Raw genomic sequence first — 13,837 nt, 5'->3', positions numbered from 1 at the left:
ACCTGCTTCCTCTCTTGCACTCTCACAAGCTCACCTGTCCTGTGGCCTCAACTTCCATCTGGTTCCCACCCTCCCAAAGCTGTTTCCTCCGACCAGGCCTTCCCTCTGAGATCCAGACTCCAGTGTCTGAATCCTCCTTGGATGTTGTGGAGCTACTGCGATCTCAGTTTCTAGGACGGAACTTACCTTCCTGCCCAAGCTGCTTGTTTGCCAGCATCCCTCTTCCTTCCACAGGAAACAATAACATGTGGCTCCCTCTTACGAAGTGTTTACTGTGTGCACATGCTGTTCTATGCCGAGGCATTTCATCCTCGGGCCACAGTCATGGCAGGCCCTGTGTCTAGTTCCTCGTGCCAGCCTGGGAGGCCCCAGGGAAAGCAGGGGGCCAGGGGGTGGACCCAGGAGCCAGACTCCTGACCCCGTGCCCAGACCATCGTGCAGCAAGCCTCCTAGGACCCGGGCATCCTCCAGGCCCTTCCCTTCCCTGGCCACCCCAGCTTCCCCTCGCTCCTGTGACCTGTTGATTCTGCTCCCCGTGTCTCTTTTAATTCCACCCCCTTCCCTCCGCCCCGCTGTGTCCCCATATGGGGTCTGGGCTGCAGCAGCCAGCCCCCCATCATGCTGTGATGCGCCGACCTCCACGTCTGGGTCAGATCCTGTCACAGTGTGCTCGGCCCGCCCTCCCTTCTCCTTCAGGCCCTCACCCTCACACGAGTCCCCGTTTGACGTCTCTCCTCCCTGCTGCTCTGGGAGCTCCTGTCCCCCCTGTATGGCACCAGGCAAGCCAGGAAGTTTTTTAGAGAGAACGTGCCATTTCCCAGCTCAGTCCATAACCCTCAGTCCAGCCAGCAGCCTCCCAGGGAACCAAAACAGGAAGTAAGGGAGAGGCCGTGATGGAGTCCCCTGAGCCGCTGGCCACCGCGGGGGTGGCATCCTCCACTACAATGGGCATTGGGCAAAAGGCATTCTGTGCTGTTGCCAGTAAAGCCTGTGGCCCTGGGAGGACACCTCATTCTCAGTCTCGGCGCCTCATCTGTGCGCTGTGAGAATAACAGGACCAGCTCTACAGGGCTTCCTGTGACAATCGGATGAGGTCGTGCCCGCGGAGCACGTAGCACAGGGAGGGCTCGTCTGCACCAGCTGTCATGTTTCTAAAACGTAAGCGCTGGGCTTGATAAATTCTCAACACGCACACGCCCGGCGCTTCACGGCCCGGACAGGTCACCTCACCCGATCCGCTCTGCCGCTCTGAGAAGTGGGAACGCAGGTGAGCCTCCGTTCCTTGCGCTTGCTTTTCTCACACCCCAGAGCCTCACAGGCTGAGTTTGTACTCTCCAGTGGGTGCATTAGAATGTCGAGTGGCCGTGGTGCCGGGCTGGGCCCAGCTCCCCCGAGAACCGCTGCTCCCTCCCGCCTGCCTCCGTCCCTCTTACTCCCTTCACTGTCACCCAGGCCTGCGGGGGGCCATCCCCTATGCCCTGAGCCTGCACCTGGACCTGGAGCCCATGGAGAAGCGGCAGCTCATCGGCACCACCACCATCAGCATCGTGCTCTTCACCATCCTGCTGCTGGGCGGCAGCACCATGCCCCTCATCCGCTTCGCGGACATCGAGGACGCCAGGGCACGACGCAGGAACAAGAAGGACGTCAACCTCAGCAAGACTGAGAAGATGGTGAGTGCCGGCCAGCCGGGCAGGGGCAGAGGGTGGGTCCCCACTCGCCGCCAGAAAATGGGGAAACGAGACACGATCTGAGGATGATCCATCCCTGGGCATGCACGCATAGGCGCACGGCACACGCGCACACGCACGCACCAGCTTCCCAAAGTGACAGGGAGGTTGGACTCAGGGTCTGAAGCTTGGCTTTTTGGGGTGGGTTGTCTGCCGGCCTTGTGAAGCCACGGAGGCAGTGGCGTGGGAATGTGGACCCCTAGCAGACTCTTCCAGTAATGCTCCTCCCCTGCCAGTAACCACACCACCCCATCAGGCCGGGACTGGAAGGAGGGTTGCAAAATCACAAAATGACAAAATCATATCATTCCCTAGCATCTACTAAAAAGCCTCCTGTTGGGGCTGGAGAAGGGGAAAGTGCGCACAGAGGCTTGGAGAGTCACGGGAGAGGGCCCTCCCCTGAGGACAGGCAAGGGCATGATTTGGGGGTGGAGGTGCCCAGGGCCAGCTGCAGCGAGCCCGAGGCCCCCGGGCCCCTGCCCACCTCTGCCTCCTCCAAGCCACCCTCCTCCCCTGAGTCACTGTGATTGTGCCTTTCCTGCCCTGTGTTCCCTCGGGCCCTGGCTGCGGAGCCCTGGCCTCTTGTCCTGCCTTCCTGCGCCACCCCCTGCTCCACGCACGTGCTTTGGCAGAAATGCATCTTTTTCTAGTTCCCTTGTTCAAGGCCATCAGTAACTTTACTCGGCCATGGAAGGCACAGAAATCCTCAACCAGAGGTGGGGAAAGGGGATGTGGCCCACCTCTCACTCTGGAGAGTCCAGTGTGGGTGGATCTTGGCCTCCAGTCTCTGCCCACTACCTCTCCAGCCAGAGTTGTGCTGCTGGGAGAACCTTCAGATGACGTCAGACAGGGCTGGCTCACAGAACTTTCCTCACTCTCTGTAGCCCTTCTCCCCCCACCCCCATCCACCAGCCTTCTTGTCTGTTTTTAACCAAAGCTAAAGTATAGGTTCTCAGAGCTTTTAGTGGGTGTCAGGATTGGTGGAGGGCTCCAGGGTCTTACAGGTCTGGGGTGGGCGCCCAAAGAATTTGCATTTCTGATGAATGCAAATCAGAAATGATTTGCATTTCTGATAATTGCCGGGGGGTGGGGGCGGGGGGGCGGTGCAGCCACACTTGGCCAAGCACAGCTCTGGTAGAACCAGGATGTGTGCTCAGGGGAGCAGCTGCTGTTTAGGGCATGTTTTCTGTGGTGCCTGTGCTCTCCTTGGACTGTCCCTGATAACCTGCAGGAAGCAGATGGTCTCATGATCCCCATTTTGCAGAAGAGAGCACTGAGGCACATGGACCAAATCACACAGCTATGGTCACACAGACTCTTAACCACCCCACTTTCCATCACGGGTCGTCAAGGTGGGGTTCCTGGACCAGCAGCATCGGTGGGCGCTTGTTAGAAATGCACATTCTTGGGCCCCTTCCCAGACCTGCTAAATCAGGAACTGCAGGTGGGCCTAGTGGGCCCAGCATCTTGTGGCTCCCCAAGCTCCAGGTGATTCCGATGCCGGCCAGAGTTTGAGAAGCACTGCTCCACGGCAGGGAAATGCCCTCCCTGCCCCTCCCTCTCTCCCACCTCCTACACCCAGGGTACCCCTGCGCTTGGGGGCGACGGTGCAAAACTGCCTTTGATCGCCCCTGCAGAGGGTGGCTGGTCCTTTCCCTCCGTCCCGCTCTCCCTCTCCACATCCCTCCCCGCTGCATCCACATGACCAGCAAATGTACCCAGAGTGGGCCTCTGTAGGCAAAAAAAGACAAAAGCCGCCTCCCTCGTTCAGTTCACTGGTAAAGAGACAGTCTAGAACAGCTCCCAGTCCTGGCCGCACAGACTGCCACCTGGAGCGCTTACAGACCAAGCCCCAGCCCTGAGCTTCCAACTTACTCACAATTCTGATTTTCCTGGACGTCCATCGTATTCTTACACACCTTCCCGCCTCCCTACAGGCTCCCAGGAGGCCTCTTGCTGCCACCGTTAGGGTTGGGGACGCGGGGGCCTGGGTCAAGAGCTGCGAGGAGGTAGTCTGGGTGGCGTGAGGGCTTCCAGGCAGGTGTCAGCTGACGAGCCTTCGGCTGCCTTCCCCACCCGCCGCAGGGCAACACCGTCGAGTCGGAGCACTTGTCGGAGCTCACCGAGGAGGAGTACGAAGCCCACTACATCAGGCGGCAGGACCTCAAAGGCTTCCTGTGGCTGGACGCCAAGTACCTGAACCCCTTCTTCACGCGGCGGCTGACCCAGGAGGTGGGACGCGGGCCAGGGGTCCCTTGCCTTCCTCCCTCAGGGCCTGCCTTGCAGTGGCCAAGAGCAGGGTGGGCAGGGAAGACCCACGTGCCGGGCCGGGTGGGGCCCTCTCCCCACTCAGCGTTCTCTCCTTCCCAGCCTCGCGGGCTGGATATGCTGGCGGCACGCTGCATCTGCTGTTTTTCCTTTGCTGCCACATTTAATGCTGGTTTGTTTATTTATTTAATTCATATATTTTTGGCTGCGTTGGGTCTTCGTTGCTGCGCGTGGGCTTTCTCTAGTTGCGGCGAGCTGGGGCTACTCTGCGTTGCGGTGCGCGGGCTTCTTATTGTCGTGGTTTCTCTTGTTGTGGAGCACGGGCTCTAGGCGTGTGGGCTTCAGTAGCTGTGACATGTGGGCTCAGTAGTTGTGACTCGCGGGCTCTAGAGCGCAGGCTCAGTAGTTGTGGCGCACGGGCTTAGCTGCTCCGCAGCATGTGGGATCTTCCCGGACCAGGGCTCGAACCGTGTCCCCTGCATTGACAGGCGGATTCTTAACCACTGCGACACCAGGGTAGTCTCTAGTGCTAGTTTAATAATAGACTTGTTAACCCCGTTTGGTTTTCCTGGATGATAGACTTGGGACATTGATCGGCTACTGAATCTGAGCTGAGGAATTTCAGACCTGTCAGGGCCTCGGACAGTGGCCCGAGGCTCAGGGCTCTCGCTCCATCCCTCCAGGCACCACTGGCCTGACAGTGAGTGACACACTCAGGGACCAGCTTGGGCCCGCTTTGCTGAAACCATCATCCTGCACCGTGCAGGGTGGGGGAGGGGTTCTCCTGGCTGCTGCCCCGCTTTGGTTCTGAGCCCCGTTTTCCCTCCCTCAGCAGTCAGGATCGCTGTCAGCCACGTGAGTTCTTACTGTGAGCCAGGCGCTGCACCAGACGTTTTCCATGATTGCTTCGTTTCATTCTCCCAGCAACCCATGCAGTAGATGCAGCGGGTTGTCTCACTTGATAGCCGGGGAGACTGAGGCCCAGAGAGGTGAAGTAACCCCCCGAGGTCACACAGCCAGCACGTGGCAAAGCTGGAAGCAGAGCCCAAGTGTGTCTGATTCCAGAGGCCAGGTTTTTTAACATCATGCCATCCTGCCTCCTACTCCTGTTCCAGGGTGACACCTCCCGTTATCTCGTCCCCCACAAAGAATGATCCCAGCTTGCGGTTAGTCAGTGAACACTTTGAAATTGCTTGTGGCCGTGCACCCTGCCTCCCGTCTCCTCCCTTCCTCAACCCTGACCCTGAGCCAGACCCACTGACAAGGGCTTGCTGTGTCTCCCGCCCCAGGACCTCCACCACGGGCGCATCCAGATGAAAACCCTCACCAACAAGTGGTACGAAGAGGTGCGCCAAGGCCCCTCAGGCTCCGAGGACGACGAGCAGGAGCTGCTGTGACCGAGCGGGACGCGTGGCTTCCGGGCAGCCGGGGCCGCAGCAGTGCCATCCAGCCTCCCCACGGCTCCCAGGACGGCCACCCAGCAAGGGCCCCCGAGGCATGTGCATTTGGCAGTTCTTTGGGGTGGATGGAAGCAGGGTGATGCACAGGCCACTGTCGTCTTAACCCAGGACCTCCCAGGCCTTTGGAGCCAGCCGGCTGCCCTGAAGCACCCTCTCCCCGCTCCTCACTGGGCTGGACCTCTGCCCTCGGGGTGGCTTCCCAGCCCGCGGATTGGAGGGACCACCTCTGCGGGTCAGTGTTTCCTTCCGCTTCTGTTGCCAGGGAGTAGTCCTCTGTCACGCCGAGGTGCCTGAGAGGAGATATCCTGCTGTGGACCCACTGTGCAGGGCGTCCCGGGAGCGTGGGGCACCGTTGCCGCCATCCCTGGCCACTGCCTTCATTACAGGGGCCCTTCCCTGCTGCACGGGTGTCGGTACCTGCAGGGCGAGGAGCCCGCCGCCGCTTCCCTGTGCATCATCGAGGCGCCTCCGCCCTCAGCAGCAGCAGTTCTCACCTAAGCGGCAGGCTCAGAAACCTTGAAAACCTCACACTCCCCTTCGTGATGTCGCTTGCACTCCCTGAGGAAGAGAAACTGAGTGACCTTTTTCTCTTTACCTCTGATTGGCACCTCACAGGCTGTCTCCCTGGGCAGCAGGCAGCTACTGCCCTTCTCTGGGAATACTGTGAATGTTTACACTGGAACCTCTCTGGAGCCCCAGTGGAAGCCGTATCCCTGGGGTTTTGGGGGTGAGCGACCCTATCCTGTGGGGTCAGAGCACCCTCTAGAGGGAAAGTCTTCAGGGTTTATGCCGGCCAGCAGCTGCTGTCTTTGAATTCAGTTTAAATTCCTGCACTTTTACAAAGTGGTGAGAGCCTAGCAGTCCCTTCCCTGACCTCGATTCCTTACTCGGTGGTCCTTGTTTGTTTAGAGGCCCCTTTTCCTGGGCTCTGCCCACCGTTTACCTGCTGCGCCTTCACTGCTCATCGGCATCTTTTTTTTCCTCTCCCAGTTCTCTACCATCTTGGGTCCCATTTGTCCCCGTGCTCCTCCTCTGCCACCCCACCCCAGGACTCCAGTGGCCTGCAGCCAGGTGCATCTGAGCCTCACCTGCAATCCCTGAGCAGCCGCCGCTACCTCAGGACTCGCTCACAGAGTGCTTGCGCGCGCGCGCGCACACGGCACACACACGCGCACCCCTGCCCCGGCCACGCGCGCGCGCGCGCACACACACGCACACCCCTGCCCCGGCCACACGCGCGCGCGCGCGCACACACACTCACACCCCTGCCCCGGCCACACGCGCGCGCGCGCACACACACACCTGCCCCAGCCACACACGCACACACACGCACACCCCTGCCCCGGCCACACACACACACACCACACACACGCACACCCCTGCCCCGGCCACGCGCGCGCGCGCGCACACACACACACGCACACCCCTGCCCCGGCCACACGCGCGCGCGCACACACACACACCTGCCCCAGCCACGCACGCACACGCGCGCGCGCACACACACACACACACACACACACACACACACACACCTGCCCCGTCCCATGGTCCGGGCCCCTGGGCCACCTCAAGGTGAGGAGCTGCCAATCATGTCCAGAGGACATGGAGTTTCTGACTTCCCCGCATCCATCCCCTTCACCGGCCCTTTAACAAGTCTTTATCTGCTTGCTTGTGCCCATCTATAGGCCTCTGGCAGTTTCCGTATGTGGCTCAGGGTCTCAGCTGGAGCTTTGGGACTCGGCACCCTCTGGCGTGGTTTAATTCATCATGTGCATGTCGTTGGTTCTGTTTCGGACACAGTGGGCCAGCATGGACCTTGGGCTGGCAGCAAATATGTTTCCATCTTCTCAGCCTCAGGCGGCGTGGCTCTCGATGTGAGGAAGGACTGACCTTGGGACCCTCCAGGACCCATGTAGCCAGCCCACGAGGCCAGACCCCTGCCTTAACCCCTTCCCTTGCCCCAGAAGTGTAAGCGTAAAGCCAGTCAGGCAGGAGGGCACATGGCTTCCTTTTTATGCATGAAAAGTAAATTTGTACTTGATAGAGCTAAAATATGATTTCTTTTTGTAATCTCCCACCTTAACCCCATAATTTGAGCCAAATAGGATTACTTTACTTCACCTAATATCCCCACTGGAAGATTAATGCCATGCATAATTCCAGTCTGCATCATTTCCTATTTCTTTTTAGTGGAAAAGAGAAGAGGTCAAAGGGAGGGGACCTTTGTCCATAAGGGGAGGGGGCAGGGATAAGAGGCCAGATTGTTCTCTCATTCTCCAATTCGTAAGTAACTGACTTTTCCCCCTGAAATTCAGAGTCTGATCTCCGAGGTGTAAGTTGCATTGTCAACTCAATAGCTTGCCGGAAAAAAATTTTGGGGGGCTGTGAGTTCATAGATTAAATAATGAAAACAGGATCTTCTCAGTTCAGACTGCCCTTTGTCACCAGGTCCCACCTGTCCTCCCACTTTTAGCTGAGACCTGAGAGTGACACTAAGTAGAGAAGCACGTGGGGGCGGGGCAAGGTCCCCAAGGCTTGGCTGTGTGGAGGTGGCTGGGGGAGAGTCTTGCCTGGCCTGGAGCAGCGCGAGCCTGGGTGTCCCGTGAGCTGCTCCTGCCCTCTGCTGGCCAAGTAGTGGCTTAGCAGCGTGGGAGGGCATTCCCCCGCCGAGGAGGGGCGCCCCGTGTGCCTCAGCCATCTGTCTGTTCACCTTTGAACAGGCCAAAGCCCATCGAGAGAGATTTTTCTGGTGGACTTTTTTCAGATGTCTTTGCCTGAGAATCAAAAATTGCTGCTGTCTACCTTCAGCATTCCTAATAATTCTATTGTTTGGGGCAATAAATGCCTAGAAGATTAAAAAATTCCAGCATAACTATAACTTCACACAGGTTTTCTTTTAGGTCTAGGCCATGGGACAGGAGAAGTATAGCACAGAGAGAAGGTAATACTTTAGGAGGAGGTGAAGGCTGTAAGGTCAGTGCGTGCCTTTGGGGAAGCTGGTTGGCTAGCCAGTGAACTCTGAGGACATGCCGTCTTGGGGAGCTGGGGCATCCTGTAGCACTAAGGCCCCACCCCAAGGCTCCCCCAGCAGCCCCTCCGCAGCAGGCCCTATGATTTTGGACTTGGAATACATCACGTGTTCTTCAGCCCTGTGGTTGTAGGACCTCTGGGAATAACCATGCTCAGAGGCTTGGAGTGTGAGGCCTCACAGGAAAAGAAGCTGGCTTTTCCTAGGTCCCCAGAGATCAAGTTCGGGCTGAGCTGGAACAGAGCCAGGCGGAAGGAGGCTCAGTTCCATCGTCTGGCGCTCACTCAGCCCAGGGGCAGACCCTCTCCCCAAGGCCAGCCACCTCTTTTCACACACTGGGAATGCTGGCTGGGCCCCGGCTGACATGAGGCCAGGGGCCCAGAATGTTGGCAGCCCCTGAGTACCCCAGGTCAGCCTAGGGAGGCCCTGATTTGCCTGCAGATTCGTCTGCGTGCGGTGGAGTGTGGAAAGGCTGGTGAGTGGGGAGCCTTCTCCTTCAAGCCCTTGCCTAAGGTGGCCTTCCGGGGCCTCAGATCCACACTCCCACGGGGGGTCCACACTCCCACGGGGGGTCCACACTCCCACGGGGGGTCCACACTCCCACGGGGGGTCCACACACGTGGCAAAGTCCCCAGCGGGGAGGCCACAGCCAGAATCCCTCTTCTGCTTCGGTGGGAAGAGTGAGGGTGGGGCCGGGTGGTGACCGGCTACTCCTCAGCCAGGTCCGGGGGGCCGTCGAAGGTACGGGAAGGTGCAGGCGTGGCTTAGGGTGGGTCTGGCCTTAGAACTGACCCCTGATTCTAGTGGGCGGAGGAATCTCTCAACAGCAATGATTGACTGTCAGTTAGGACTTCAAATGCGAAAAAAAGAGGAAAGCTCCTTTGCTCCTTCCCCATTCCCTCCAGAATGCAGGCATGTGATTCTCCGGCTGGGTGGTGGGTAGGAAATTATCTGAAACGTTCCCGGTAGAGCAGCCAGAATCATTAAGAAGTTGTTCTAACAGGAACCCGGTCTCCAAAGCCCCGGGCAATATGTTTTAAATGAAAACACCACAGTCAGAGTGACGGCTTCGGATAAGCAGCCACACTCCCTTCCACTTAGTCTCCTGTCATTTCTCACACAAATGGAGTTAGATGTTCAGGGACTTCCACCGTCATTGCCCATGTTACAAAAGAAGACTTTCTAATTTCCCCCACCCCGTTTCACCCTTTCTCACCCCAGCTGACACAGTCCCTAATCCCAGAGGGGAAGAAAAATTGTGGCTTTTCCTACCCAGGAGCTGGTCTTTTCCCAGCTGCTCTGCGTGAGCGTCCTGGCTTCAGGGCGAGAGCCGAGTGCTCGGAGCGCAGCTGCGGACCCCGTGGCCGTGGGATCGATGGGGATTGTGCAGTTCGGTGGTCAAGAGAAAGGTCACCTGTCAGCGCTATGGGCCCCTGTCCAAGGAGCTGGTCAGCCACGCGGAAGAGCCACTTCTCCAGGCCCCAGCGCTGCTCTAAGGCGCCACGGAGGCCCATGGGCCAGGGAAGGCTCCTCACTCGCTCGGCTGACTCGGGGTTCGTGACTACCAAAGGCTTTAGCATTTTCTCCAGTACAGCTCCTGCAAAGCTTGATTTGTTCTCAAGATTAGTCAGAATCTTGTATTCTTTTGAGTAATTTTCTTTGTAAAAATGAAGGATTTTTTTTAAGTACAGCTTTTTGATATAAGGACTAATTGGGAAGGTCAGGCTTGTTCTTTTGTCCTCCCCCAAGTAAGATGTGAGAGGCAGCTGTTAGGTCCTGGTTCCTGAGAAATGATTTGCTGCTCTTCTTGGTGGGGCTGCGGGTTGCAGAGGAGAAGGTGGGTCGGAGGTGGAGGGACCTGCAGCTGCTCTTCTGGAGCCTCTACCACGTCTCACTGGACTCTTTAAAGAATTCAGAAATGGATGGAAAACAGTAATGTCACTGGATTCTTACTTAGAAATAAAAATGAACGCTGCTGAATCAGACCCACTTTCTGTGTTTGTGTTCCGTGGCTTTCAAAGGCCTGGGTCACGCCCCCCTAGACTCGGCTCTGTCCACGCCTGCCCGGCTCTGGCGGCCAGAAGCCTGGCAGAACGCAGTGGTTAGTGGGCAGGAGTGCGGGCTTTGGGGCCCAATTCCTGCCTCTGTCCCTGTTGGGCTGGACCCCGCGGGCCCACAAGCCTTGTAGTTGCCCAGCCTTGAGACCAGAGGAAGAGCCTAGAGACAGCAACAGAGACATGAATGGTTTGTTGGATAGAGGGATCTTAACAAACGGTCCTGGAGCGAAACCCCACGGCGTGCAGCAGCCGTCGGACGGGACACCAGGACACGGCAGCAGTCCTCACCACATCGGGGAGGAGGAGGCTGCCATTTATAGGGGGGATTGATGTCAGGTGGGCTCGGTTACCAGGAACTAATTGAGCCCTATGATTAAAAGGATTGGATAGTCACGTGAGGGAAGCAGGGGCTGGTTGAGCAGGGGATGTGGAGAGAGCAGGAGACTGCCATCTTGAATGGCCTAAGCACACAGTCCCTCAGTGAGGAGGACGTGAGGCCAGGCAGGAGGGCTCAGCTCAGGCCCAGCCTCCAGCCTCCAGCCACAGCTGCTTCCTCACAGGTGCAAGGGACTTGTCCTCCCTGGGGTTCGCTGGGCTAGCCGCCCTCCTCCCTGCTGGGGTTGCAGACTGGCCCCTGGTAGGCCTTTGACTGAAACCAGGCTCTGAACCCACACGGCCGTGCGAGTCAGATGGAAGCTGGTGGCGGTATCTGTGGGGAGTCTGGAGGCTCCGTTTGTTTATACTCATGCTTCCAGAAGGCATCTGAAGCTACTTACGGTAAAGGTGCAAACAAAAAATACATGTGACGTAAACGAAACCAGGCAGAAGAACCTGTCCTGACCCCAGGCACGAGCCTCCTGACAGGGAGGCCAGAACCGGTTTCTTAGTTCCTCTCCACCCTGCAATGCATCCCCACCCCCAAAGGAGGAAGGGTGGGGGGAGAATAAATCACATCCTGGACCCTTCCTCTACCTGGACTGCCAACTGCACACCCAAACCAGTGCCTGCTGGCGTCAGGCAGGGAACCCAGTCAGGGAGCAGGGCTGGTAGGAGGCACACGTGGCCCTCAGCTCCCTTCCCCCTGTGACGGAGACCTGGGTTCAGAGAAGGATTCCTCCACCCTAATGAAACCATGCAGGTGGGATGACAGGTGGCACTGGAGTGATGGGCCTCTGGCAAATATAAAGCAGAATCTTCCCAGGCCACCGATGGCTGCAGGGGAGGCTGGGAAATGAGCAGAGTGTCAGCCTGGACGAAATGGAACCCTGGTCGTAAAGGTGAGCAGAGCCTGAGTGGGACTGGGTATTTTCATTCACATTTCAACCTTCTCAATGTCTAGAAAAAGCACTCAGGGTGAAGGGGAGCAAACCAGGGAAGAAGTATTTTCCTTAGAGGCCAGAAAGCTGCAGCGGAGGGTCACACACAAAGTCGAGGGCCCCACGACCTCCACTCTACCCCCAGGGGAGCTGAGGGGAGATGAAGCCATTTATGGTCATTCCACTCCCCTCGCCTGAGGATGCTGAGGAATGGGCCTCTGACCCAATTCCGACAGGAGAATGAAGCAACATCGTAGGGAATTTCCAGGACTGTTTCCTCACACTCAAACAGTCACTCAAAGAAGGGAAGCACCCTCTTCCCATGGTCTGGCCTTTGCCTCCCATTGTGTGAGGATGCAGTGCTCGGACCTGCTGCAGCAATTCTGAGACAAGGGAAGGCCTCACCAACCTGCTGCGCAGAAAGAGGCCCTGAGTTGTTAACAACACTGTCAGACCAGTGAATTAACCAGTCCTGGAACAGACCTCCCTCTGGAGCTCACTGCAGGAGACAATACGTGTTCTTGCTGCTGATGCTATTCGGGTTGGGTTTTACGTTACAACAAAAATAATCCTAACTGAAAGAACTTCATGAAGTCAGACGAGCAGATTCCAAAATAACATATATAGCATCAGCCTCCAAAAATTAAATTGATGTGTGTGTATATAGGAAAAAATCTGGAAGGATAGGTACAGAGTTTGAGAGAACTTTGGTCCTCTCTGAGTGGAAGGATAATGGGTAACTTTTAAGATCTTGTCTGAAGAGATTTTCTGTTTCTTTCACAAAGAACTTTTATTCAGACCAGAGGGCAGACAGCAGAATCAAGAAGAACTACAATTCTGCAGCCTGTGGAACGAAAACCACATTCACAGAAAGGTAGACAAAATGAAAAGGCAGAGGACTGTGTACCAGATGAAGGAACCAGAGAAAACCCCAGAAAACAACTAAATGAAGTGGAGATAGGCAACCTTCCAGAAAAAGAATTCAGAATAATGATAGTGAAGATGATCCAGGACCTTGGTAAAAGAATGGAGGCAAAGATCAAGAAGATGCAAGAAATGTTTAACAAAGACCTAGAAGAATTAAAGAACAACAAACAGAGACGAACAATACAATAACTGAGATGAAAAATACACTAGAAGGAATCAACAGCAGAATAACTGAAGCAGAAGAACAGACAAGTGACCTGGAAGACAGAATAGTGGAATTCACTGCCATGGAACAGAATAAAGAAAAAAGAATGAAAAGAAGTGAAGACAGCCTAAGAGACCTCTGGAACAACATTAAACGCAACAACATTTGCATTATGGGGGTCCCAGAAGGAGAAGAGAGAGAGAAAGGACTTGAGAAAATATTTGAAGAGATTATAGTTGAAAACTTCCCTAACACGGGAAAGGAAATAGCCACCCAAGTCGAGGAAGCGCAGAGAGTCCCAGGCAGGATAAACCCAAGGAGAAACATGCTGAGACACACAGTAATCAAACTGACAAAAATTAAAGACAATATATTATTGAAAGCAACAAGGGAAAAACGACAAATAACATACAAGGGAACTCCCATAAGGTTAACAGCTGATTTCTCAGCAGAAACTCTACAAGCCAGAAGGGAGTGGCACACGATATTTAAAGTGATAAAAGGGAAGAACCTACAACCAAGATTATTCTACCTAGCAAGGATCTCATTCAGATTCGATGGAGAAATCAAAAGCTTTACAGACAAGCAAAAGCTAAGAGAATTCAGCACCACAAAACCAGCCCTACAACAAATGCTAAAGGAACGTCTGTAAGTGGGAAACGCAAGAGAAGAAAAGGACCTACGAAAACAAACCCATAACAATTAACATGGTAATAGGAACATACATATCGATAATTACCTTAAACATGAATGGATTAAATGCTCCAACCAAAAGACACAGGCTTGCTGAATGGATACAAAAATAAGACCCATATATATGCTGTCTACAAGACACCCACTTCAGAC

At 55.8% G+C, this 13,837-nt stretch overlaps 1 protein-coding gene and 1 long non-coding RNA gene across 11 annotated transcripts in view; both read left to right on the top strand.

Moving 5' to 3' along the window:
• The window catches only part of SLC9A8 (solute carrier family 9 member A8), a 74,454-nt gene extending 63,988 nt beyond the window's left edge, over positions 1–10,466 (top strand). For 3 of the 10 annotated variants that reach the window (XM_055090890.1, XM_055090889.1, XM_055090892.1), the window contains exons 14-16: positions 1,453–1,673; positions 3,816–3,962; positions 4,101–4,559. In XM_055090890.1, the coding sequence (XP_054946865.1) occupies positions 1,453–1,673; positions 3,816–3,962; positions 4,101–4,328 (596 nt within the window). In that variant the 3' untranslated portion in view covers positions 4,329–4,559. The other 7 variants (XM_007100300.4, XM_055090894.1, XR_008619416.1 and 4 more) reach the window with 6 other exon arrangements.
• The window catches only part of LOC129392795 (uncharacterized), a 176,323-nt gene that overhangs the window by 112,089 nt on the left and 50,397 nt on the right, over positions 1–13,837 (top strand). The window lies entirely within an intron of this gene.

This window comes from Physeter macrocephalus, chromosome 14, assembly GCF_002837175.3.
Source record: "Physeter macrocephalus isolate SW-GA chromosome 14, ASM283717v5, whole genome shotgun sequence".
NCBI lineage: Eukaryota > Metazoa > Chordata > Mammalia > Artiodactyla > Physeteridae > Physeter > Physeter macrocephalus.
This window is presented reverse-complemented; position numbering and strand designations above follow the sequence as displayed.